The sequence below is a fragment of the Dermacentor variabilis genome, chromosome 6 (genome assembly GCF_050947875.1).
Source record: "Dermacentor variabilis isolate Ectoservices chromosome 6, ASM5094787v1, whole genome shotgun sequence".
Taxonomy (NCBI): domain Eukaryota; kingdom Metazoa; phylum Arthropoda; class Arachnida; order Ixodida; family Ixodidae; genus Dermacentor; species Dermacentor variabilis.
The window spans coordinates 178,867,566-178,894,468 of NC_134573.1; the positions used below are offsets into that span (position 1 = coordinate 178,867,566).

The following is a 26,903-nucleotide window of genomic DNA, read 5'->3' on the forward strand; positions in this document are numbered from 1 at the left end:
TGGTGACCAGAGCATAGTGACCAGTGATCAGTCCGTCGTGCGCCAAGAATTGGCGCACGACGGACTGTATCAATGAGACTAGTCGCCTGGCAATTGTCGGGGCCATGGGTTGGGGTCGTGACAGGGGATGCGACTTCTATTTCACGCCGGATGACATGGAGGATGTCACCAGAGCGATTAGGTGTGGGCGGACTGCGAAGGTCTTCGCAGGTGGATGTAGCAGCCGTGTTGGGAAGGCGGGAAAAAGGCTGGGCAACGTGGCGACTCTTGGCTTCTTCAAACCGCCGGCATTCGGTAATGATGGCTTGCACAGTGGAAGAATTCTTGAAGACAAGGAGATGGAAGGCATCATCTGCTATGCCCTTAATGCCCTTAATGACATGTGCAACCTTATCAGGTTCGGACATCTTCGGATCCACTTTGCGGCACAGAGCGAGCACGTCCTGGATTTACGTGAGATAGGATTCAGTGCACGTCTGGACACTCAAAGTGAGGTCTTTCTGGGCGGCACGCTGACATCTAACAGTCTTGCCAAACAAATCTTTAAGTTTCTGTTTACAAATGTCCCAGCTGGTAAGTTCCTCCTCGTGGGTCTGAAACCAGACGCGTGCTGTGCCCACGAGGTAAAATATCAGATCAGCGAGCATGATGGTCTGGTCCCAGTGGTTGCTGGCGCTCACCCGCTCATATAGTTGAAGCCAGTCTTCAACATCAGTGTCGTCGGTGCCAGAAAAGGTTCCTGGGTCGCGGGGTTGTGCTAGAATGACGGTGGGCGTGGGTGCCGACGGGCCCGAAGCATCCTCGCCTTGAACTGGCATTGCAGATGCAGCCAAGGAGCGCCCGCTGCGTAAATCCGTCTTTATAACGATCCCGCAACCTCCACCAAAAATGTTACGGGGTTAAAAACAGTCAGACGTGTATTTACAGAATATTTACAATAATTATATCAGCTGACAAGATGGTAGACAGTGTGCGAAGACCAGAACATTGTCTTCTTCCACCGATAATTAAAACATCTTCGTCAGCATGTCACAATATATTCAACTAATAAACAAAAATTGACTAATTATGTTATGTATTAATTACATTATGGCACATATTGCAGTTAATGAATTATAGCCGGTTAGTTTGCAAGGTGTATCCATGTGCAGTTAATTTCCATAATTATGTCAGTTTGGAGATGTGCATTATAAAAGTTGCCAAAAAAATGCACTGTTGTTCTAATTACTTCTTTAACGAAACGCTCTTTTATGCATTGAAGCACAAAAGAAACTGGAATGCCTATGTGCAGGGGACTCTCGTTAAAGCGAACTTGGTTAAGCCAAATTCTTGCATGTAACAAACAACATGAGAATGTTTGTTTGGTTTTGCCTAAACTCAATGCAAAAAAAAAAAAATAAGCTTAAGACAAACTGCCTCAGACGTGCTCTTTGGTTAAGATGAACATGCTACTGCTACTGATCCTGGAGGCTAGGGTGCCTCGATGCACCGCGCCCGGGGGTGCGCACATCAAGGCACCCTGCTCGATGGCTGCACATCGCCCATGGACAGAGGCGAAAACATGAGAAAACAAAAGGAGTCGGTGACATTTCACTTCATAAACGCAGGTGACGTGCAAGCGCATGGGCACTGTAGCGCATACAAAGCTATCGGCCCTCTGTGCGCCTAAGCTGGCTGCATCGCAGGTTGTATTCAAGACAAGGCTCACGAGTCCGTGCCATACGCAGCAGCCGCCGGAGTTGAATGTCTCCTTGTAAACATTCGCCTGCTACTAAATTAACAAGCACAGTGTAAGTGCGCACAGGCAAACATGAACACATCACACTTGATGACCGCGGACGCTCACTGTCGGAATGCTGGCGTGAGGAATCGCAGCAGCAGCAGCAGCGAGTGAAGTGACCTTCGCGTTATCTATCGCTTCAACACAAACTGAGCGGCGAGAACACAGCGCACGCTAAGCTACGAGCCATTGGCCCACCTGGACTGTTCCCCCAAAGCAGGTCGTGTTCAAGATAAAGCCGAAGTGGCTGAAGTACAACACCCCCCTTCTTTCCCCTCAGTGCTATGGTGCTACGGAAGATAGCGCGCTCCCCCTCACCCCCCCCCATTTCCTCATTTGCGCATGCGAGCTTGAGCTGTCATCGTCGGCTCACTGTCGCACGCTTTCGCTCACACACACAGCGTACGGCGTACGTGCACGATGTTATCACGAAACGAACCTGGTACGTCCATTTTGTAAACGAAACTTGTAGCAACTGCCAGAGGAGGTCAACCCAGCGTGCCTCCACCTACCTTCCTCCTCCGTGATGCTTCGCCTCGTTTCTCCTTCCCCACTCCGCTTGTTGCCACCTAGACTTTCCTCTAGGTTGCATTGCTTTGCCGCGCACTCAGCACGCTCCTTCGCACTTTCACTGGCTCAAAGCCTGCACCAATAACCTGTGAGGTGCCAGGTGCCTGCTTTAACTCCCTAGTGAACTTCTTCAAGCAGCACGAAGGCACAGAAGGATTTATAAAGTGATTAGGTGAGATGACATCGTTCGTAGCTGCTCGCTGATTTGCACAGAAGCGCCAAATATCCATCATGGAGTCGATGAAACCAAGCAAGAGTACCACTTAAAAACGGTTTTCTATCAAGTTAAGCTAAATAAATGCTTTTTCGCATTTTTCCCCTTTCTAAGTCTCCTTCATTTACCATTTTGAAGTAAGGTATTTGGATGCACCTGGTCATGCTGCAAATAATATATTGAAACTGGTGCCTTCCTGGAAATACATTTCAAGTGGATATGTCTTGCAAGCTCACTGTTTCCAATTCATTAATTGGAATATGTCATAAAGTGATTAAGCTAATTAATTAATTTACATTGATTAGCTAAATGTGTTTTGATTTCTTGTGTTAATAATGTCCGCCTCTTGAAATAATCCATCTCAAGGACAAGAATTATGGTGTCTGCCAGAGGCGGTTTTTAAAAATTCCATATAACAAAAATGATCACCGTGTATGTTCATACCTATAGGTTAATACACATTGATCTGGCCCGAGATCACACGCACAGACTGCACTGATGGCAGCATGTGTGAAGCGGGGCTCATGGCCAAACGATCAGTTGCCAACTACCAAACTATGGCAACTGCAAATGCATATAGCAAAAGATTGTATTACTTCCTCAAATGCCCCTGTAAGGGTATTACATGAGGGGTGTGCTGGCTAATAAAAAAAAAAAATGCCTTCGATAGTGGCCTTGGAGTGCGCTGTTCTGCAGTGGTACATGGCTTCTTCCAGCAGATCATTCCAGTCCCTTGCATTCTGGACAAAAAAAGGACTGGGAGATGTGAAGTACGTGCGAGTGGAGGATATAGAGCTTTCTGGTGACTGACGCGTGAAGAGTGGTGATGTATAGACAAGATTTTAGGTTGACTAGTAGTAGTTAAGTAATAGAATTTATTAAACATGTGCAGCCTTGCAATTCACATCTTACTTTTAAGTCGTGTAGATTATCTCGAAGTTTTATGTGAGACACACTGCTTGTCAGGATTGGGGGCTCAATCCCATCGCTCGTGATTCGTTGTCAAGATTGGAGTCCGGCATCAATTCGAAGGTAGCTGGCCCATGCCGTCGTCCAACTTATCCACACTAAGGACGTTCATGAAGGGAAGGACTGCTTCTCATCGAGAACGAGGAATATGGGTTTATTTACAGTATTTATATCAGTCTAACATGACTGTTTGAGAAAGTACATCAGTCTAACATGACTGCTTGAGAGAGAGTCCTGAGCAGCCGCACAACAGTGGTTTTTAAACACTCGGTCCTCCCTTGATACCCAGGTGAACAGAAACGGCTGTCCAAGCACCGTAGGCGAGTTGACCAGGCAACATAGGGGAGAACGAGGCACCGTAGGGGAGAACGAGGCACCGTAGGGGCATTTATTCCCTGAACTGCAGTGCGCTCGCCGGCAGCCCATTGTCTGGCGTCTTGGTCGGTGCGTGGGAAGGTGTGTCAGTAGAAGTTCCCGCAGCTCAGTAACAATAGTTGATCAGCCGAGCCCGTTTACTTACAATGGCGAGTTCGTCAAACTCGGCTCCAACGACGGAGAGTCGAGGACGCACATATTGTTGTTCACACACAGTCGACTTAGTTACGCCGTGGCTAGAGGTGTGCGGCGACGCTCCCGGAATGTTGCCACCATAGTCGCAACTGAGTGGCAAAACTAGCACTGCAGCTGGCCATTCTTAACATGCTGTAGTAGGAGTATTCATTATAAATAAATCTGGATGCATGGTTTTGAATACATTAGAGGGAGTTAGAAAAGTTACATAGATGAAGATTCCAGCTGCAGATGCATATACTTAAGGACAACATTCCAAACTGAATAATTTTGGAACACAGTTTAGACAGCATCGTGGAGTCAAGGTTACATATGCGATAACTGAACTTTGTGACGATGCACATTGGATGGGCGTGGCCTCGATTGATTTTTCCATGGTGCTTGAGTTGTAAAAAAACAACCAATTAATTCTACCGTGAAATTTTTTTTTTCTGGCCTGTTCAATAGTTCAGACATTTTATGACTTTATCTGTGTTCAAAAAAATTCAGTCGGTGACCATATTTGCTTTTCGCACACAAACAGAAGAGCTAAAAAGCAGCAATGCACAGACATTCCATGTGGGCTATGCGCCACTGACAAGCTACTGGAGCAAAAGGCATCTTTGTTACCTTGTCCGCGCGCCCGCTAAGCCATCACGCTGCCATCATATTTTTTTTTCCATCTGTTCCTTCTTTGCTCGCTCGATCTGCATCACCTCCTCCTCCTCCACATTGCCCTCATCGCTGTCCCCTCAGCCGGCACACTTTGTTGAGAAGCATGCTCATTGCTTCGCTTGTCTTTGAGATTTCCTGGCAACCAGAATATAACCAGTATTTTGCCTCGCGTGGCTGCACTATAAGCATTATGTATATACATTGAGTTCTATGGGAAAATAAACGCGAATCAGGAATGACTGCATTCTACAGTAGAATCTCATTAATTCAAACTCCAGCGAGGACTGGAAATTTATTCAAATAAAACAGAGTTCGAAATAAGGAGATCCCCTTTAAATATAGTGCCCGATCACTGAACTTCGTGGATCACTTGTGATAACTTGTGGAGTACAGTGCACAAAACCAAAAGTATCACTGGGCTTGCATTGAAAAAGTCAGATCTTTTATCTGTGAGCACCCTACAATATGTGCCGAAAGAAGCGTGGGTTCTGTATACACTATGCGCAAAACTCCGACAACGCAGCCTCTCGCCAAGGCTGTGAAGCGTAGGCGGGCTCAGGCGAGCGCTGTTCCCGTCTGCGCCTATGTGCGAGCTGTCATGTTGGCATTCTTGATCATGATTTAACGCTTCTGTCAGCCTTCCGCGATGTCTTCAAACAATTTTGTCTTGTTGGGGGCTTTAAAACGTACAAAAAATTGCCAGGCAACCACTTAGTTGCCAGTGCTGCTTCACCAGCAAGAGTGACGGCGGCAGTGTATCGCGGTTGTTCGACGGAGAAGATAAGCAATCACGCTTTGTTTACTGCAGTTTAGAGTGATTACTATGTTTTCATTTTTTTCGTGATGTCGTTGCGCCTTTAGTAAACACTTTCACGTTTACTTGAGGGTCGATTTTTTCCGCCATATGCGACCGCCCAGGGTCGTTTTTTTTTTATTGCAGATTCCAATTCTTCTTAGGGACTTATTTCGAAAAAAATTTTCCTTAATTTTTCTAGGGTGACTTTTATGTAAAGTGAAAAAAAATATTTTGCGTTGGTAGATTCATTCATGAATAACAACAATAAAAAGATAGGGTGTCTCCCAACCGGAAATTTTCCTTAATTTTTCTAGGGTGACTTTATGTAAAGTGAGAAAAAATATTTTGCGTTGGTAGATTCATTCATGAATAACAACAATAAAAAGACAGGGTGTCTCCCAACCGGGAAAACCGGGAATTCTCAGGGATTTTCAATTGTCTGGAAAAACTCAGGAAAACTCAGGGAATTTGCGCTTCTATCAGAGAAAATTAGCTGTAATTTTGTTGAAAGGGAAAGAAAGTCGCGGTAAAGCGGGCTTGTGTAGGAGGAGTTGCCAGTGTTTAGTCAACGACCGACTTTCAGGACGGCCCTATAATTCGGACGGCTTCGCGGCACCACCAACGTACCCCATAGAGCCTATGTATAATAACGTCTGAAATTTCGGATGCCAGAACACTTCGCCATCCGAGTTTCCGGACGTTTTGCCGTCATGGCAGGTCCGAAACGGCATTAGTAAAACCACCACCGCCGCCGTTTTGATTACCTCGTCGCTCCTCGAACCGGCGCACTCTCACGCAGATCCGCTGGCAGCCGTAGGCACCACCGCAGCAACACGAGGCCTAACTGCTTCGGCGTTCGCTATTAAGCTTCTTGCCGTTCTGTGCCGTGTTTTTTTCATTGAAAAATTCGCCGCTGTCAGCAATGGCACCGACTCCGCCTTTGTGGTCCTCGCGATTGGCTTCGGAGCTCGGAAAGCACGACGCGTTGCATAATGCCGGTTGCTGAAAGTCAGCTTCGCCTCACAACAGCAATATTACGCGGTGAAGCGTGTGCAAATTATTGCGGTGAAGCTCAACAAGCGTGGGAAGGGGCAGTTGTCACGGGACACAGCATGTATCCCTTAATTAAACCCACGTGCACCCGCTGCCTCCTGTCACAGGATGAGCACCGATATGCATAATAATAAGGCAGGCCTTCAGAGCTTTTTCTGATGTGCTGCGGCAGTAAAAGACATGCAGTGGCGTACCAACTATTTCTAGAGTGTGTGTGTGAGGGGGGGGGGGGGCGAATCGCAGATGGTCTGATCTTTCACTCTCTCTGTATATATATATATTCAGTTCATTTTTCGGGCCCTCATGCTTCACTAAATGTGATTCATAAATAGGTCCCTGTTTGTTAAATATACATATAACAGAAGCATTTCCAGGCTATTTCACTTATTGTTATTATATTTATATATATATATATATATATATATATATATATATTATAACAATAAGTGAAAAATATTGTTATAGTGATTGGCAATATATATATATATATATATATATATATATATATATATATATATATTGCCAATCACTATAACAATAAGTGAAATAGCCTGGAAATGCTTCTATTATATGTATATTTAACAAACAGGGACCTATTTATCAATCACATTTCGTAAACCATGAGGGCCCGAAAATGAGCTGAATTTGCATTTATCTCTTGCAACTATACAACATCTCAAGATGATACAGGGGCAAAAGGCAATGAGTGCACCAACAGTGGTCTCGGATCGCACCCAGTACAGCGTACATAAAAAGGCACATTTCCTACAAAGAATTTTAATAATTCAACAAAGAATTGTACTTGCTGCTTAAGTCTACAACATAAATGTATCGCTAGTTTAGGTAATAGTACTGTCGAGGTTATATGCAATGACGTACAATCAACATAAATTACTTGCAATATTCACACATAAAAAAATAAATGGACTTGCCATCCCGGACCTGCGACAGTGGACGTCCAGCGAGGCTGTTAAAAACCTCCACTACAACTGCTGAGGAGGAGGGTGTGCGATGCTTTAGTGCTTCATAATGCCCCCCTCCCCCAACCCTTCCCACCGCTCAATTTCCACTAGATATGATATCGGTTGAGTTCACAGTTATTCTAGGGCAATTGGGCAAATTCTTTGTTCGCAAAGCAGATTCATAAAGCTCTGAATAGCATACATGCGTAATGTACTAAAAATATCATAATTACTTCTCTATCTTTGAAGTTTGTCTTTATTTTCGCCAAATATAAACAAAATGTATTGTTTAGTTCATGGAGGACATCGCTGAAACAAAGACAGAAGTTGTTATGACGCATGAAAATAAGGAAAGAAAAATGACGGCTAATTATTATTTACGCTTTTAACCGGACGAGGAACGTAAAAATTTTGTCATACATTGCAGTTACAATGGCCCCCCTTCACTTTCCACAAAATATGAACCTGTTGTAAACTACAGCTACAGACACTGGGAAGCATAGTTGATAGCGGCCATATCACACGCTCTAATGCTTGAATAAGAAAATTTTACAAAGGCTGTATTTGATCCAACCACTTGGCTCAGGAAGTTTGCATTGGGCACCACCAATTTTCGTAAAATTTTGTCTTGGCGGCTTGTATAGTGCTGCCAGAACAGCGGGCTCAATTCTTCCGCTCTCGTCAGACATGCTCAAACACGCTGGAGTGCTTGCATACATAATTTATTACGAAAGCCATCTATTTTGAACTTCACCTCCACACCACCCATTAATTTGCCCTTACAGTCACCAAACCTAACGAAGCTGCCTTCTTTAGTTCAGTGAGGACACCAGCCGAAATTAGTATGTCATGCCTGACAAAGTAAGAACAAAAAAATGAGGGTTCAATGATTATTCGTAACCCTTCACAATAACCCAGAAATATTAAAACTATGCGAGACATTCCACTTGAATTGCTGCCTATTCCTTCAAAGTATAAAGTATCGTAAACTCTCTTGGGACAATAGCAGTAGCGTAATAATTTAAAACCCTTGTTCACCATTTTTTGATGCTGTATTTCATCAACACGCATTTACCATCGCACATAAACTTGGTGTATTGTTCCCCTTATGTTCGCACAATTTTATCTCAGTTGTTATTGTAATTATGCAAGTGCAGCTGTCTAAGTCTTACATCGCTCGTAAAACAGACCAATAAGGCTATGGACCACTGGCATACCTATTTTACTTGAAAATGCTCATTTAACCCATCAATTCGGAGCATCGCCTAAACCTTATCCATACCATGCCCCTAATTTACCCTAGAAATAAACAAGATGCCTTGTTTAGCTTACCGAGAACACTGGAGAAACAAACTACGAATCTCGTAATATCCCCTTCAGTCACGGCATAACATTTGCGAACGCAACTTACTTTTGTCATTACTGTGTAGTGGTTACAAGGAATAGACAGTGAACATTAGGCTTTGAGTAAATTGCACATTCTGCTTTCTTAAGGTACACCCATTCCACTATTCAGTGAAATGTATCACTTCAAATGACCGCTTTCAAGAAGGCGTTGCACTCTTTGATGTCCCTTCAAAGAGGGTAATGCTTTTTTGAAAGCGAAGTTCGGGGTTTGGGTAGTAATCGCAAAGGATTATTTCTCCCTTGTTGTAATGCTTGGGCTAAATAATTAACCTTTGCAAGTAATTTGAGTGGGTGATTCAATATATTTATTGAAGAAACGTAGCACGACTTACTCTACAATTAATGAATATTAGTTACTATGTATTTACGATGAGTCACTATAAAATTCAGAGGCATTCTCCCACCTTGACTTGCCTTCTATATGGAGTCTCCAGCACTTTGGGATAAAATTGACAGAAATAGTTCATATTCGAAAATATTTGCTTCTGTATGCATCTCCTTTTTATTAGTGTTTGAGAACGTCTCACTATGATCTTTACGCGTTTTTTCCAATATATCTTTTTTTCGCTGTGGATTTTACTAACTCCTCCCTTCTGTTTTCTTTTTGAATAAAGTAAACACTACCCCTTACTATTCAAGCTGGATTAAGTTGTTTTGTATTTATTAGCATGCTTACTAGAGAGTGACACCATCGGATGACATGGTGTCAGCGCGTCTCTTGACATAAAACAAAGTTTCTTGTTGCTCAGGGAATTTGGCAAAGGCACTCAGGGAAAACCTGGAAAACTCAGGGAATTTGGAAATGTCAACTTGGTAGACACCCTGAAAGAAAATTACCTTAGAATTAAAAATTTAGTGCATTGTTATACACATATTTTATAGCTTTGAAAATGCGCACACGAGAATATCTCGCAAGTGTCAGATGTTCCTGCTTTTACACTAATATTTACATCCATAGCGTAATCGAACTGCATAGGTGCACATACTCAAGAAAACTGTGTAGCTGTGTGCCCGTCAAAAAAGCAAAATGTGTGACAAACTTCCGCTAATCTTCATCTTATCGCCAGCCAGAGGCAATTAGTATTCGTGAGTGTAAAAAAAAAAGCACCAGAAATGCATGCATGGTGGCATCCTTCCTATGTGGAGCCCTGTGAGCACTAAACGAGTGAGAAACAAGTGGTCGCCCTTTGAGCAATTAGTAACGAGATAGCCTTCAGTTTTGCAAGCGAAAGAAGCCGAAACCGCCCGTGGAACAAAACCCAAACCGCCGCCCACCTGCACGCGCGCCAATGCGCGAGCGGTAGTATATAGACGCACGGGAACAAACTAGCTCTAAAACAAACCATGCAACGAAAACGTAGAGAGGGAGGCACGCTAAGAAAATTCCCTGTTTTCCCACATAGTGGCAGCACATGACAGAAAAGAAAAAGTTAGGAAATTGGCGCACTTTGTTAACGTACGGACGGCGCCGTAAATGTACGGTATCGACCATTTTTGGAATTGTTCGCAGTGCCGTATATTTATGTCATCGACCCTCAAAAGGTTAAACTTACATTAGGTTATTAGATTGTGGAGTTTTACGCATCAAAACCACGATCTAATTATGAGGCACGCAGTAGTGGGGGACTCCGAAAATTTGTACCACTTCGGATGTTTAAGGTGCACCTAAATCTAAATACATGGGTGTTTTAGCATTTCTCCCACAGCGAAATGCCGCCACCGGGGCCGGGATTTGATCCTGCGACCTCGTGCTTAGCGGCCCAGCACCGTGGCTACTAAGCAACCACAGCGGGTCGTTTCAACTTTGTCGCCTAGTCTACAGTCCAGAAGGTACAATAAACATTAAGTTGTCGTTACTAATGAGACGGGATGCCTTCCTTAAAAATAAAAAATAAAAGATGTGAAAAGCTAAGTCAGAGAATACGAAGCGAAGTTGTGGAGAGAGAGAGAGAAAGGAAAGGCAGGGAGGTTAGCTAGAGGCGAGTTTCTGGTTTTCTACCCTGCACGGGGCTAGGGCATATAGGGTTTGTAAAAATAACAAAAAGCGAGAGGAGAAAAAAGAAAGTAAAAAAAAAGAAGGAAAAAGAAAACAAGTAACAGAAAAAGGCATTCCAATCACAGGCGTTCACACAGGCCGGTCGATCTCGAGAAGCGCAGTAGTTCTTGCACTGCCTTCTGATGCGATGTTAAGTCATGTAGATGTTGTAAAATTCTTTCTTCCAACAGAGGCTGGTCATCCAACTGGTTCAGCTCGACGGAAAACGATTGTTTCTGCACACTGTACTGCGGGCACTGGCATAGAACATGGCGAATGGTTAACATGGTGAAGCTTTGAAGCGCTCATTGTGTTTAGACGCTTTGAACAAAGGGCTCCATATTAAAAATCACGTGATAGTACCTTCAAAAAAAGTTGTCACGCAATCTCCCATGGGTGGCATGGAATCGGCTGTTGCTCTACGTATTGATGGCACTGAAATGCGGCCTGCGGCATAGAACGTTCAGTGTACGCTCTCCTCAGCTGTCTGCATGTTGAATGTACAACCTGGCGCCTGTGGGCATTAAAGGCTTTTGACAGGGCATTCAACCGCGTTTCGAATGCCTCTTAATATCACTTTGCGGTAACGGGAAACGCCTTAACTTGAGAGCCCTGATGTTTACAACTAATGCAGATTCACTTTACCCCAGCTGTGTCATGCTTTGTGGTCAATTCTGAAACCTTCATGTTTCTTTGCTTTCTTTACTTGCTAGTGGTGCTAGCGAGTGCTTGTTCTCTTTTTCTTCTTTTGCATGAAATGGGTCAATATATGTTCATGTTGATTCATTATCGTGTCTCTGCTTTGAAAATGATTCCAGTGTCGCATGTGGTTTGCAATAATTATTTAATGCCATGTTTTGTACTTGCTTTCAAACTGTTGATATTGTGTCAGTGTACTCTTATAACTAATTAAAAAGTGCTGCATTGGCTATTCAGACTTGGGGCACTACAACAGACAATACAAGATGCAGTTTAATTCTGTATCTGGGTGCGAGGGTGGTACTAGGAAAAATGGCGGTGACACTAAAAAATAACATAATATATAAAAGTAAAATGCTCTTGACTCACCAGGCAGGCAAATTTTCAGCTATGGCATCTTCTGATATCTCACTTACATGCTCCCGTGAAATCATTGAAACGCTCTGCTTGATTAACGATGGAACATGTGAAATCCATGCTGTGCAGACAGTGGTTAAACGAAAGCATAAAAACAATCAACCCTTATTTATTGCCAGAGTCCTATACTTACTATTTTGCTCAAGCTAATAGTGCTTGTTTGCAAGCTTTACCGTTGCTGGCTTCTCACGTGGCCACACGTGTACAAATCATACATTCGCAGGCGTGACAGCGCTCTCTCAACCTACTGCAAAAATACACGGCATGTAAACAAAGCAAGTGTGTGCATAAAAAATGTTGGTTCACGGGCCAACAAATGAAGCCGTTACCGGCCAGGGCGTTGTAATGAAAGCGGCATATTGGTGATGAGCTCCACTTCGTAGGCAAGCTCATTGATGCTTATCTGCTGCAAATACTTGGTACGTAAGGAGATAATGTCATCCCAGACAGTTGTGAAGTCAAACACATGTCCACTATTGTACAGTGCGATTTCCTTGCATACACCGACACCGCAGAAGTAATTATCTGAGACGCACACAAGCGGCAAATCGCACTCACACACTTCAGTCATGCCTGCATTGGAAGCAGGCGTCTCCGGCGCGAGGCCTGCCTGCGGTTACAACGACCGCCGCTATGCGGCTTTCAGTGGCGCCCCTATAGGCGTCGTGCATGGCGTATAAAGTCAAAGTTTGATAACATTGCGCCTTGCACATCATTTGCTATGGGTGGGAGGGAAAACCTGTGAAGGTGGGCCGAGAAAAATGGTGGCTTGATGTGCACCACCCTCCCATGTGCCCCATATTGAAGATGACGTGATCGAGCTTGTGCTAGAAAAAGGGGGTGAGGAAGGGAGAGGCATAGGTGAGCACGCGGTAACGTGATCAAGCAAGCGCTGCGGGTACCTTCCTGCCCCTTTTAAGCAGGATGGAAAATAAGGGTGTGCGCTACTTTGCTTGCTCAAGTTCGGTCTCAGCTTCCTTCACCTCTTTCTTCATAATTTTTACGGCATGTAGTAGCTAGCGACGCATCGAACCTTTGCCTTTGGCTCAGGTTTGTCTGAAAAGTGGTCCATGGGAGCGACAAATTTTGTTTGAATTATTCGTTGTGCGGGTTTTAAAGTACGAATTAACTTGAGTGTTGTTCTATTAAAGTACATTGGACTTTGCCAGGACCAACGGAGCAGTGCGAATTATCCGTCAGTTCAAAATAAAAATTTTTAATTAATGGGATATCCCTCTATATGATCCTGCACTGTAAGTGGTTATGTTATAAGTGCTCTGAGCTGTAGCAGCCTCCAGTATTCTTTTTGCTTTAATAGCATAAATAGCAGTAATTATTTTTTAAATTAACTTTAGGGCAATAATGGGAATATGCAAAGTTTGTAGAGCAAGCACATTATAAAACGGCACTTTCAGTGGTTTGCAGTGTGTTACTTGTGGGTTGCATAGCTCTCTTTTCTATGCTTGAAAGAAAGCCTGCGAAACTACTAAAAAGTTTTCGCAGTTGGCCACTTGTACACTAGACAGCGGCTTTCTTTTTAAGAGTGGAAAAAACAGCGACTCGAACAGTAGCATATACAAACAATTGAAAGTGATGTTTTCAAATGTCTTTACAAACCTTGCATGGATGTTGTGGCTATAAATTTAATAATTAAAAACTTGGATAACAGTTCACAGCTAATTATTTCACAAGGTACAAAAAATACTTCTACGCAGGCTTCTACGCATATTGTTAGCAGGCTTCAATATGTGGTCGGTTTAATCTGCATTGCCATTTGTTGAGCGTGTTGGTAAACTGACTTGGAAAGCGTATTTAGCGCCACCGAACAAGGACAGAAGGGAGACGACACCACAATGCACTAACTTCAACAACTTGATTTTCAGGAAACACCCATGCACAGTGGCGCCACCTCATCCAAATTTTAACCATCCAAGAAAGCCGTCTCCTTATCTAACGAGTCGACCGAAGGAGCACTAACACACGTATCACTATTCCGACAGATAGCCTGAGCGTCAGTAATTTCTCGCACATCTTTATCTTTGTGCTTCGCAAGAACCCGGCAGGGCCCATACACCGGCACACAGCTGCATTCCTGACAGTGAGTTGACAGATGACCGTATTGCTTATTTCTCACGTTTAGTCTGTGTGCTCGTAACCGGTCATTAAGACACCTTCTGGTCTGTTTAATGTATTTTTTCCTACAGGACAGCGGAAGCTCATAAACAACATCTTCTATGCAACCCACTGGTGATGATTCGTAGAGCATCCGACAGCTGGCTTACGGTACGGGTCCGTTAACCGACATATTTTCGCGACTTTTTCTGGCGCTGAAAAGACCACTTTTGTGTCCACCTGGCTAGCCATTTTCTTAAGACTATATGCTGTTCTATGCAGATAGGGCACTACCGCTGCCTTCCCTCTGCGTTCTGTCCTCTGCGTTGTGCTGTCTGATCCGTATCTTTTTAGCAGCCCCTCTATGACCGAAACCTGAACTGACTCCGGAAACCCTGCTGCTGATAACCTTCCAACTCTGGACGCGGCAAATCAACGGACCATACAACTGATTGAAATGTGGCACACATATCAACAGTTGACTTACGTTGAATGAATTTGGTTACATTCTCCAGCTGATTTAATCAACCTTTTATCTCCTGTAGACGAGCTGAAATCTTCCTGCCATTGCCACATGAGCATAGACGAGCTTAGCTTGTCCATAGTACAGTAGCAAGGACTACTTGATTTGTATCGAATTCATATTGATTTGTATTCAAAATTTTAAATATTGTGCACCCTTATTAATAAAATATCTCTGCTTTTATTGAACAACTTGTAGGTGTGGCATTCCTGATACTGGCTTTTCCATATAGTAGTAGTGCTCAGCATGATTGCTGCGCACAACTGAGCATAATTGAGCTAATCATGTAGCAGCTAATGATATTGTACCATTGCCTGCAGTTGTCACCAGCATTGCGGAACCGCTTCACAGAAATCTGGTGTCCTGGTATGGCATCATCAGCCGACTTAGCAGCCATTGCAGACCATAACCTGGGCGCCACCATACATCTTGGTTCTTGTACTCTGGGGGCCGCTATAGCAGCATTTCTGGACTGGCTGCGCTCTGATGACCTGGGGCGGCGTTGCGTAGCCACAGCACGTGACATATTGGCTTGGACAGAGCTCATCAAGCGCACCATGGGCTACCTAAGCCCAGCAGCAGCCTATGTCCACGGAGCTATGATGACTTTTCTGGATGGCCTGGGAACAGGTAAGCTCTATTCTACTGGTTGCAGGGCGGGAATTGTGGAGAGCTTGGCCAACAGAGATTTAGTGTCAGAATGAATTGTACTACTGCTGCATTCAGGATGCTTAACACCACGGTATTGGCAACAAAACTGAATTTACTTGCTAATATTGCACAGAGTCTCGAAATATATACAGTTGATCCTCATAACAGTGGACTGTTATACCCCATTGAAAAATGTCTGTTATATTCGAAGCCTTTTCAATACAAAATTAGGGCAGCAGTATGCTGTTTAATGGCAGAAGTTTGCATGTACTGCTGTCTTACCAGCAGGTGATTGCAAAAATGATAAAAAACTCTGAAATTAAAATAATGAAATAAAAATAAATGAGCTTACATTAATTGTGCAAGCACGTGGTGAGCCATCTTGTTCGTTGTTTTCCGGACGTTAGTTGCTGACAAATGGCAGTTTCCCTGCTTCTAGAACAATGGCAGCATTAACGGCCAGCACAACAGTGGAGAGCCTGTCTGTCAACGCTGCCATACCAACCGCCCAGCCCGAGAGTGTTCCCACCACTGATGACACAAACATCGGTTACAGTTTGTTTTTTACAAGACAGCGGACAGCAGAGTAAACTCAAGTTTCAGTTTTATGTTTCACGACAAGCGACGACCACTTTCAAATATGTAGCATGAATGAAAGCTGCCGTATGAGGCAAGTTCAACTCGGAGCCCACGTCTGGCCGCTGGTGCACAGAATGTGAGACGGCTTGACCACATCAGGCACGTTGCAGTCTGGATAGTGCAAATCTTCAGCTTATCTTCATTTTTGTGCGAGTTGACGCAATTATGAATAAAGTGTTCACAAAACGACACATCTTGCGATCGCCAGCACTTGTTTTTGAAGCGCCGTATACTACGGCTTTGCTTCGGAGCTGATTAGGCCTAGCGACATCATTGACACTTGCTCGGCACCGAGTTGGCAGTGGTGGGCGGTACTGAGCAGCTTGCATGGTCGACACAAAAACTCTCTGCTGGTGGGGCGCTGTGCAGCACACTGTAGCGGGGGAAGTTTGCCACTAGTGGAATCATTCCCTAAAAAAAGTGCACTTTTGCAAAATCAGCAAGTGGCCACAGAGCACAATTTTGAACTTTTCCCAGATTATTGTCATGAAAGTAATTGAAATTTGCTCCAGATATCGTTGATGTCGATGGTGGGTGAAGTCCACAAGAAGTACTCAAGTTTGGGCATGTTAGTAAACTAGCACCACTTTAAAAATCTCTTTTAAGAAAAGGCCATCTTCGATTCTTTTAAAAATTTCCACAAGAAACTGAATTGACATGTGCTAGCACAATCCGGGGACTTGGACGGTCACTTTTGAAAATATCACCTCAGTGCACGCTGATTGGTTGGTTGAGTAAAACTGGTTGAGCTGATTGGCTGGTTGAGCAAAACCTCTCGAATCATATAGTGTGCTGTGTACTACGTCACACGAAAAGGATAGTATCACCGAATGTGATTGTCCGAGGATTTGTCGCCTGGAAAAACGTATTGCATTATTCTTTTGGCCATCCATCTCTAATGGAAACTAGGAAGGAATACCTAGTCTATGCACTGTTTTTGATCCTCCCAGTGCCTGTTTTGTAGACTCTGCAATTCTCCCCATCAGCAGTTCGTCTCTTCGTGATATTAAGCGTATTCATTGCCAGAAATGCCAAGACTCTATTCCGGGCACAGGGCAGACCGCCTCCTTATGCATTGAAGCAGCAAAATTACTGGAACGCCAATGTATGTTATTGCATCTTTTTGGAATGAATATTTCAAAACTGGTGTTGTCATACAGCGAATTTGTTCTAAGTGTATACGCCTTGCAAACTCAGCAGCTGTGATTTGTTTGTTGCAATACAGTTAAGCCCAACTATATAGAACAATTTCTGAACACGCTAAAGTTACAATAAAAATACTGTATTCCAAAAAAGCCATTAACAATATAGCAGCCACTAACAATATATCAAACTTCAAACAGCGAAAACTGACCCAGAAGTTGGCTTTCCTGTGTGGTGGCCAGGTGAGTTGCCAACAACACTTCAGAAAAAGTGATTTAGCCCGACTGCGCCTACATGGATATACCGCTCCGCATCTGGGTGCCCCCCCTACAAAATATTATCCTGGCCTGCCCTGCAGCACTTGCTTATACAGCCAATCAGAGTTTGTCATAGGTTCTCCTGCTGCACATTTGTGGCTTGTGGAGGTTTGTGCTTTCGTATTGTTGTGTTCTTTTCCCACATGTTACCTTTGTTTTTGTGGGATGGCTAGCGCGAAGCAGAATCTTTCGTTCACTGTAAAGTTGAAAATTATTGAGTCGAGCGTGGACAGAAAATAAATCTGACATTGCTACAGCCTCCTGGGCTGACAGTAAGAAGGAAACAGTCGATAGCTGCTTCTGTTGCGCTGGTTTTCACATTCCCGATGAAGACAGTGAAAGGTGTTCTGATGAGTCCAACGGATTTGTTACCGTTTTTTACGAAGTTTGGAGCAGTCAGGATTTGAGTTATTGTTCTTGTTGTTCCCTTCACTCGCATCCAGATTCACAACCACAGATTCATGGTCAACAAGTTTGTGTCCGCAGGCGAAGGTGCTGCAATCACAGGAGAGCATCAGAAGAAAGACTGCATCATCGAAGGTGTGAATCTGGACACTAGTGAAGGGAACAGTAAGGACAACAATGTGGATCCTGCACCCCCTGCTTCAACGTGATGCGTGCGATCTCCCCATTCCGGTGCTTCTGCACAAACGTGGAAGGTTGCGATCTCAGCAGTTCTGAGTGCTTGGACAATGTGGAAAAATGCGTGCTCTTATAGGCAACGAAGATATTAACGGAGAATTTTGGGGACTAATAAGTGTCTCAGTAAACCGAAAGTAGGCCCATTTTGTCATTAAAGTGCACTTAGAAATGTTATGTGCTTTTATGTTGTTCAATTGTTTAGAATGCTTATATAAAATTATGCCCCGTATTGAACTGGCAGGTGTTTTCTTGCTTGTTCGATATAACTGGGTTCGTCTGTATCTGCATGCATTTTGATTTCTCATGCAAGTAATGTCCACCTGTTAAGTTATCTAGCTCAAGGACTTGAATTGTGTTGCCTTCCACAAGCAAATATTTAGAAATTTTGTTTGTAGTCAAAAATTGTTATAAGAAACAGAATATAACGAAGTGAAATTTTAGAATCCTGTTTTAATGAAGTAAAATCGTCCTGCCAATGGATATAATGAGCTAGATTTGTCGGCAAAAAAAAGTCCCCCAAAAAGCCCAACCCTTGCACACCAAATATATTGCTTTCCGTGGGATTCTTCGCAGATACAGTGGAGTTAAAAACTACAGCATCCTCTCGTTGAATACTCTGTTGAGCAATGCTGGTCTTTCCCAATACCGCACGTAGCTGCGTGACATGCCATATTGAGAAAGAGAAGTGTGATGGAAATGGTGAGCCACTACTTGCGTGTGGCGGTGTAAAAGACCAGTGCATCCACTTCTCTCTCTCCCTGTGGCGTGCCACGCCGGCTGCGGTAGCTAGGCTTAGAATCCGAGATCGCATCAGCGACACTGCAATCTCGGGTGATCAAGCTGGCCTGGCCAAGCTGGCATGGCAAGGTTCATTGGCCTCATCATGCACACAGTGGAGCCACAAGAGTGCGGCAGATTGGCCTGGATCAGCTGCCAAGTCTGCATGTTGTGTTGTGGGCCGCATGCAGCTCGACGATGACAGGCTTCGTTTACGTCACAGGGTGCAATTTGTTTTCTTCGACCACATCACTGTTTTGCCGGTTTCATGGCACTATAGACAAGCCAAGTGAAAAGTGGAAACGGGAGACCATCACATTGTAACAGAAGGCTGCTAATGTAAAGGCAGTCACTTCAGCTGCTAAGAAGTTGCATGTTGCCATTGACAGCTATCGCCGCCAACCTATTGCGATAAGCATCTTCACCTATTTGTATTGCAGTGCATATGGCCTAGGAAGTGTACTGCACAATTTTTTTTAATAGGCGATAACCCAAACACGTCGCCGTTCTCTGCTTCAGGAGGCAGGAAGTGAGCATCATATTTCACTCTGGTGGCATCGTATTCCAGTGTTGCCCACCAGCTCAATTTCATTTTGGTTTGCCATCACCATCTTGAAACAACAGTGCGCATCTTGGATTGCTTGGAATCTGCGAGAGCATGTCAGCATTTTGTGCCACAACAATTCTTGCTAAGTGGGCACATCAAAACTTATTCCCCTAATGCATGCCCAGAGAAATTGCTGGCCCAGACTGCACTCAAGGAGTGGGAACGTAAGCTTGATGGAGCTGCAAAAACGACAACGTGTGTCTCGGACCGGTCAGGCATCACCAGGTTGGCACACATCGGCGTTTCATGCTGCGATGCTTCGCATTATGTAGATGTCAATTACAGTTAACTCTGCCGAATTTTTCGGTGACTTCTGATCGTACGTTTTCCCCATTAGTATGTACTGTCTTGCATGTTTTTCCAAAATCTATGAACGAGGTTCTACTATATCTTGTTTCTTTTTCATCTAATCAGTTAACTGCAGTTTCTTTGCTCCTTGTTTTGATGTTGCTTGTGATCACTCATGCTTATTTTCAGGCACTACTAGCAGTCAGGAAACCAGTGCAGTGGCTGCCTTGCGAAGGCGAGCTCTAGACATGCTGGGCAGTCAACTGAGGCAGCAGCTGGCTGAAATTCCAGATGATGCTCAGGAAGCTCTCCAAGAGATTGACGTGACTGTGTCTCAAGATGCCACCAGCTTACATGTGGGCCCTTTTCATCTTACTTCAGGCAAGTGAGCAAGCTGCAATGTTAACTGCAATGAAACATAAGTGTAAAGTACAGATTTCAGTGCAAATGTTGGATGACAGAAGCTGTTGGTTGTATGGCCAGTATGAAGTGCCCTACCATCACCTGTTAACTACAAGCTAGCTTGTGACATGTCTAGATCTTGCTCCTGATATGACTTGATGTGAGTGAATGAGAGAGCATGCACGAAACATAAAAGCACTCTAACTTTATTGATGTTCTTAAAATGCTGTATATTGACGCGAAATAAGTTTGCACATGATGACACGGGACCCTTAAGGCGAGAACGACGAAGTTCGTGGTTGCACGCGCGCTCTCTCAGGACCAGCCATCGCTAAAGGCAGACGTTTTTTTCTAAATCTGTCGGTGGTAAACTGTTTTAGTTGCAATAGCTGGGTGACATTTCTAGTGGACGTGCGGGGTACGATCGATGTTAAGTTCTCAGGAGCGTACCCCAGACCTAAGCCCGGCGATTAGTTCAACCGAGCTTACCCCTGTGCACGTAAGTGCCAGCCGACGTCTCCAGGGACTCCAGCCACAGCACGGTCTGCTACCCGAACGAACTAGAATGACGAACCAACCTCCTCCTGCCACTCCTGCAGCATCGCACGTTGTTGTCAATCACATCCGGACGCCGAATCTGTTCCACGGAAGTGCTTCAGAGGACGCCGATGACTGGCTTGACCATTTTGACCGGGTTGCCAGCCTCAACGACTGGAACCACGAGCGTAAGCTACGTTACGTTTACTTCGCTCTTGAGGATTCCGCAAAAACATGGTTTGAGAACCACGAGACGACACTGACGTCATGGGAAGAATTTCGTAGGCAGTTCCTCAATGCCTTCGCCAGGGCGGACAGGAAGGAGAGGGCGGAGTTAGCATTGAAGGCAAGAACTCAAGGCCCGAATGAGCGAGTGTACGTAGAAGACATGAATCGGCTTTTCAGACGTGCGGACCCTTTGATGACTGAAACAAAGAAGGTGCGCCATCTCATGCGCAGGGTCAAAGAGGAAATCTTCGCTGGCCTCATTCGAAATCCGCCGACAACACTTGCAGAGTTCCATGATGAAGCCACTACTATGGAAAAGGCCCTTCAACAGCGGGCCAGGCAAAACAACCGTGACGCCATGATTTCAAGGGAGCTCTTTGCCGTTACCCTCGGTAACGACATTGGTGCCTTGCAAGAACTCATCAGGGCTGTCGTCAAGGAGGAACTGCAGGAGATGCAGACGACCACTGCCCCTGTGGGACAACTTTCCGTTGCGGAAATGGTGCGTGCCGAGGTTCGACAGGCCATCCATATTCCTGGACAGTACGAGGCACCACAGCAGGGACCACACGCCAAAATGAGTTACGCTAAAGCAGTACGCTGTCCGCCACCCTCAAGTGCATGCGGCATGGTACACCCCACTCAACAAATGGACGTAAGCTTCAGGCCGCCTCAGCCCACCGCACATCGCCAAAGCGAGGACTAGGAAGAGCGACGTCTGGTGCCCCACAGACTACAAGCCCCTTTGTTTTCATTGTGGCGAAGCCGGACACATCTACAGAATGTGTCCTTATCGTCATGTGGGGCTCTGTGGATTCTCGCCGAATGCACCTCGTCCACGACCTGGTGAGCGGCCACCGGAAATAGAGAGTTCTGTCGCGAATCGTCGCAATGTTGATCAGCGATGGCAGGAGCCCCGTTCGTCGCCTCCTGCTCGTTACAGGTCACCATCACCAAGCCAAGCCTTTACTCGCGGCGCTCTGAGACGCCGCTCGCCTAGCCCGGTGGGTCGAGAAAACTGAGTTCAGCGACCTTCGGAGGTGAGGCCGCTGACGACGACCGTATGCAAGATCCTCGACTACGATGACAACGACGAAAACAGAACGACGCAGACGTACAGATGGAGTCAAACACCTTACGAGAGGTAGTAACGTCGAACATTCCCGTCACCATAGACGACAAAGAAATAACGGCGTTAATCGACACTGGAGCGGACACCTCAGTTATGAGCATGGATCTTGCCTGCACGCTGAAGAAAGTTTCTACCGAGTGGACTGGGTCTCAGATTCGCACTGCAGGAGGCCATCTGCTAACCCCGGTAGGAAGATGCACAGTGCGCGTGAGCATTCGTGGGTTTACGTACCTCGGAGATTTCGTTATCCTCCCAAGCTGTTCGAGGGACCTAATTCTGGGAATGGACTTTCTGCAGGCTAATGGAGCTGTGATTAACTTACAAAAGTCGCGGGTAACGTTTTCGACGGCGCAGGCGTTAGCAGGGAGCAGCACTGACGACACTTATGTCAACGCCTTGAGGATTGTTGACGAGAACCTCACGGTGCCGCCACAGAGCAGCGTAGTGACCCTCGTCACCTGCAACGCATTCGACGGCTATGAGGGTATTGCCGAGGCAAATATCCCGCTGCTGCTCGAAAGACACATCTGCATCGCCCGGGGCCTTGTTCGAATACAGCATAAGTTCTTGCAAGTTTTGTTGACAAACTTCAGCCATGAGTATCAGCACGTCCCTCAAGGTACAGCTGTGGCATTCGTGAACGACATCGGCACGTTACATGTGACTTCACCGGATGCAACAACTCACGCCTGCCTGAATACCCGTGTCCACATTAATGCTGACTTAGCAGATGTACAGAAGGATCAGCTGCTGGGCCTACTGACAGAATTCTCCGGCTGTTTTTCCACGGAATCCAAAGTCCAGCGCACTTCCGTTACGCAACACCGGATCGTTACAGAGGAGTCGGCGCGACCTGTTCGTCAGCATCCGTATCGCATGTCACCTTTGGAGCGGGAGGCGATTAAGCGTCAAGTTCAAGAAATGCTAAATGATGACGTCATCCAGCCGTCGACAAGTCCGTGTGCATCGCCTGTCGTACTAGTAAAAAAGAAAGACAACACACTCCGCTTCTGCGTTTACAGACGGCTTAACCGAGTCACCAAACGCGACGTTTATCCCCTGCCACGGATCAATGACGCTTTGGACCGTCTGCATCATGCTCAGTTCTTTACTTTGTTAGACCGAAAGTCAGGCTACTGGCAAATCGAAGTGGACGAGCGTGACCGTGGAAAAACTGCCTTCGTGACTCCCGATGGGCTGTACGAATTTAAAGTGCTGCCTTTCGGTCTCTGTTCCGCTCCTGCTACGTTCCAACGAATGATGGACACTGTACTCATTGGACTAAAGTGGCAGACGTGTCTAGTGTACCTAGACGACGTTGTTGTGTTTTCCAGCACGTTCGATGAACATCTCGCCCGGCTACGAAGTGTCCTTACCGCAATACGCAAGGCCAACCTCACCATCAAGCCTGAAAAATGTTACTTTGGCTTCCAGGAACTCAAGTTTCTAGGCCACGTGGTCAGCTCCCAAGGAGTACGACTAGACCCAGGAAAACTCGCTGCCGTTGCCGAGTTTCCTCGTCCTAAAGACAAAAAGGCTGTTCAGCGGTTCCTGGGACTCTGCGCTTACTACTGTCGTTTCGTTGAAGGCTTCTCAAGGATTGCTGAACCGCTCACGAAACTGACGCGACAAGATGTGCCCTTTGCATGGATGGAAAAACAAGAGCAGGTGAATTGCGTAAACGCCTTCAATCCGCTCCAGTGCTGGCGCATTTCGATGACACCGTGGCAACTGAAATACACACCGACGCCAGCAACGTAGGACTCGGGGCCATTCTGGTTCAATGGCAAGATGTCGCAGAACGTGTAATTGCGTACGCGAGTCGTAGTCTGACAAAAGCAGAAGCTAATTATTCAACGACCAAAAAAAAATGCTTAGCAGTCATGTGGGCCATCAGCATGTTCCGACCCTACTTATACGGCCGGCCATTTCGAGCGATTCGTGATCACCACTCGCTTTGCTGGCTTGCCAATCTACGAGACCCGTCAGGTCGTCTCGCTTGTTGGAGCCTCCGCCTTCAGGAATACGACATAACTGTTGTCTACAGATCCAGCCATAAGCATAGCGACGCTGACTGCTTGTCACGTTCTCCTATTCCCTTGACATACTCCGACTTGGAGCTAGATTTGCTGTTTCGTGGTGTCGTCGACGTGGTGCGCATGGCTGACTATCAACGTGCAGACTCTGAGCTGCTTCCAGTCATCCAATATCTCGAGGGAGCTGACGTTGTCCCTCGCCCACTTTCACGAGGATTGACGTTGTACTGCCTGCGAAACGATGTCCTGTACAAGAAAAATTTCGAGAACAGCCAGGAAACGTTCCTTCTCGTCGTTCCGATAGCACTGTGCGAGGAAGTTTTACAGGCGTGTCACGACGATCCCTGTGCCAGCCACTTAGGCTTCGCGAGGACATTAGAGCGCGTACGGCAAAAATACTATTGGCCACACCTATTTTCGTCGGTTCAGTGCTATGTGCAAACATACCGTGACTGTCAGAGGCGTAAAGTTCCACCCGTCAAGCCTGCCGGCCTCCTTCAGCCTTTGGATCCGCCTCCGGCACCGTTCCAGCAAGTGGGAATGGACCTTCTTGGGCTGTTCCCCACGTCATCCTTGCAAAATAAGTGGATAATCGTGGCAACTGACTATTTAACTCGTTATGCGGAGACGAAAGCTGTACCGCGGGGAACTGCTGCTGAAGTCGCCGGCTATGGTGCTTCGCCACGGTGCACCCGCTGTACTCATTACTGACCGCGGTGCAGCGTTTACAGCGGAGTTATTGCAACAAGTCGTCAGACTGATTCACACTGACCACCGAAAGACCACAGCCTACCATCCCCAAACTAACGGCTTAACAGAGCGCCTAAACAGAACATTAGCCGACGTGCTATCCATGTACAGTGATGTGGAACACAAAACATCGGATGAAATTTTGCCATACGTCACGTTTGCTTACAATACCACTGTGCAGGAGACCACCGAATTTACACCATTCGAACTTGTTTACGGACGTCGCGTTACAACCCCCTTAGACGCCATGCTCCCGGTAGACCACGGAACCACAAAGAATGACACCACTGAAGATTTTGTCGAGAAAGCCGAGGAAGTTCGCCAGCTTGCTCAGAATCGCATCTGCACCGAGCAGAATACCGACGCCTACCGTTACAACCGGACCCGACGGAATGTCCAGTATTTACCAGGCGACCGCGTGTGGGGTGTGGACACCTATCCGACACTGTGGGCTCTCAGAGAAATTGTTGCGCCGCTATTTCAGCCCCTGTGAAGTTGTACGCTGCTTCAGTGGGGTGGCGTACAACTACGAGGTGGTGCCTCAAAGCTCTGATCCTGGTTCGAACCTACGCCGTCCCCGTGCTGAAGTCGTCCAGGTAGTACGGATGAAGCCGTACTACGCACGCGAGGGCTAAGCAACTCTCACAAACCGCTTCAGCATTGTGTACATTCCTGTATGTTTTTTTTTTTTTTTTGTCTTTTCATGTTGGGGCACTCTTGCGCATAGTGCGCGCCCGCTGCCTTTGAAGCGACCGGGCCGGTCGCTTTTGAGAGAGGAGCAATGACGCGAAATAAGTTTGCACGTGATGACACGGGACCCTTAAGGCGAGAACGACGAAGTTCGTGGTTGCGCGCACGCTCTCCGAGGACCAGCCATTGCTAAAGGCAGACGTTTTTTCTCAATATGTCGGTGGTAAACTGTTTTAGTTGCAATAGCTGGGTGAGAATATTTAAATGTGAAGCTTTTTTAGGCTCTTCAGGTGTCTTTTCATTAGGTATGTTTCTGTCTATCTTTCATGATTCATCTCACTGCATTAGTAGGTGGCAGAGGAGGTGAACAGCGCAATACATGCCATCATAATCACATGGTCATTGTTGTGCCATTGCCATCGCAGTAATTTTCGTGCAATCATAGTTGTCGTCATGCTGCTGTCAACATCCCTTCGTCATGTTGTTGTCACACACACACATGCCTGCATCACATGCACTACAGGTCATCTTTCATGGACGTGTCGTGCCATTGCGATCCTAGATATCCAGCTACCTACAAAATGCTTCACATAATATTGATTCTCACAGTGTGTGGGATCTACAGAATTCTTCTAAAGTGTTTGTTTATTGGAAGGCTCTTGTCTTTGTAAAAGGATGAGCATCGAAGATCAGCAAGAGAGTGGTCTGTGTCAACTGGGTGATCATGTGTGCAGGACCTATGGGACCATGCCCTCTTGCACATGCTCACTACAGCCTACAGGCATGCACACCACGTGCCAATGCACTGCGACTTGTGCGAGCTCTCCAACTGGAGAAGCCCATTCTGCTCGAGGGCCCACCTGGAGTGGGCAAGACCAGCCTGGTAATCGCTCTAGCAAGAGCCACGGGTAACCAGCTTACCCGCATCAACCTCTCTGAACAAACGGTATGTGCCATTCCCTCATTTTTTTACGTACTCTGCTGCTGCTTACATTGGGCCTAAACAAAAGTAAATAATCTCCATGCGTTCACCTGCAGAGAAAGGCCCCTACTTGTGTTGTGTACATCAGAAAAATTTATCTCAAGAGCTTGCCCCCTATCATGTTTATTGTGCTTGTATAATTGCACATAAGTAAAGAAGTGTAATGGAGCAACCTAACTATTGTTTTTGAGAACCGTGTGTAGGGAATTTACCTATTTGACATGTTGAGGATGGCCTCAGTAACTTGTTAAACTTGCTTAAACAGAGAAACGGTTAAGGTCTGTGACACTGGCATAATTTTACACATGGTCTTGCATGGTG

At 45.7% G+C, this 26,903-nt stretch overlaps 1 protein-coding gene across 1 annotated transcript in view; it reads left to right on the forward strand.

Moving 5' to 3' along the window:
• LOC142585886 (midasin) overlaps window positions 1–26,903 on the forward strand; it is a 344,435-nt gene that overhangs the window by 115,231 nt on the left and 202,301 nt on the right. The window contains exons 22-24 of the mRNA XM_075696967.1: window positions 15,082–15,391; window positions 20,015–20,206; window positions 26,335–26,546. Coding sequence (XP_075553082.1) covers window positions 15,082–15,391; window positions 20,015–20,206; window positions 26,335–26,546 — 714 coding nt within the window. The remainder of the gene's footprint in view (window positions 1–15,081; window positions 15,392–20,014; window positions 20,207–26,334; window positions 26,547–26,903) is intronic.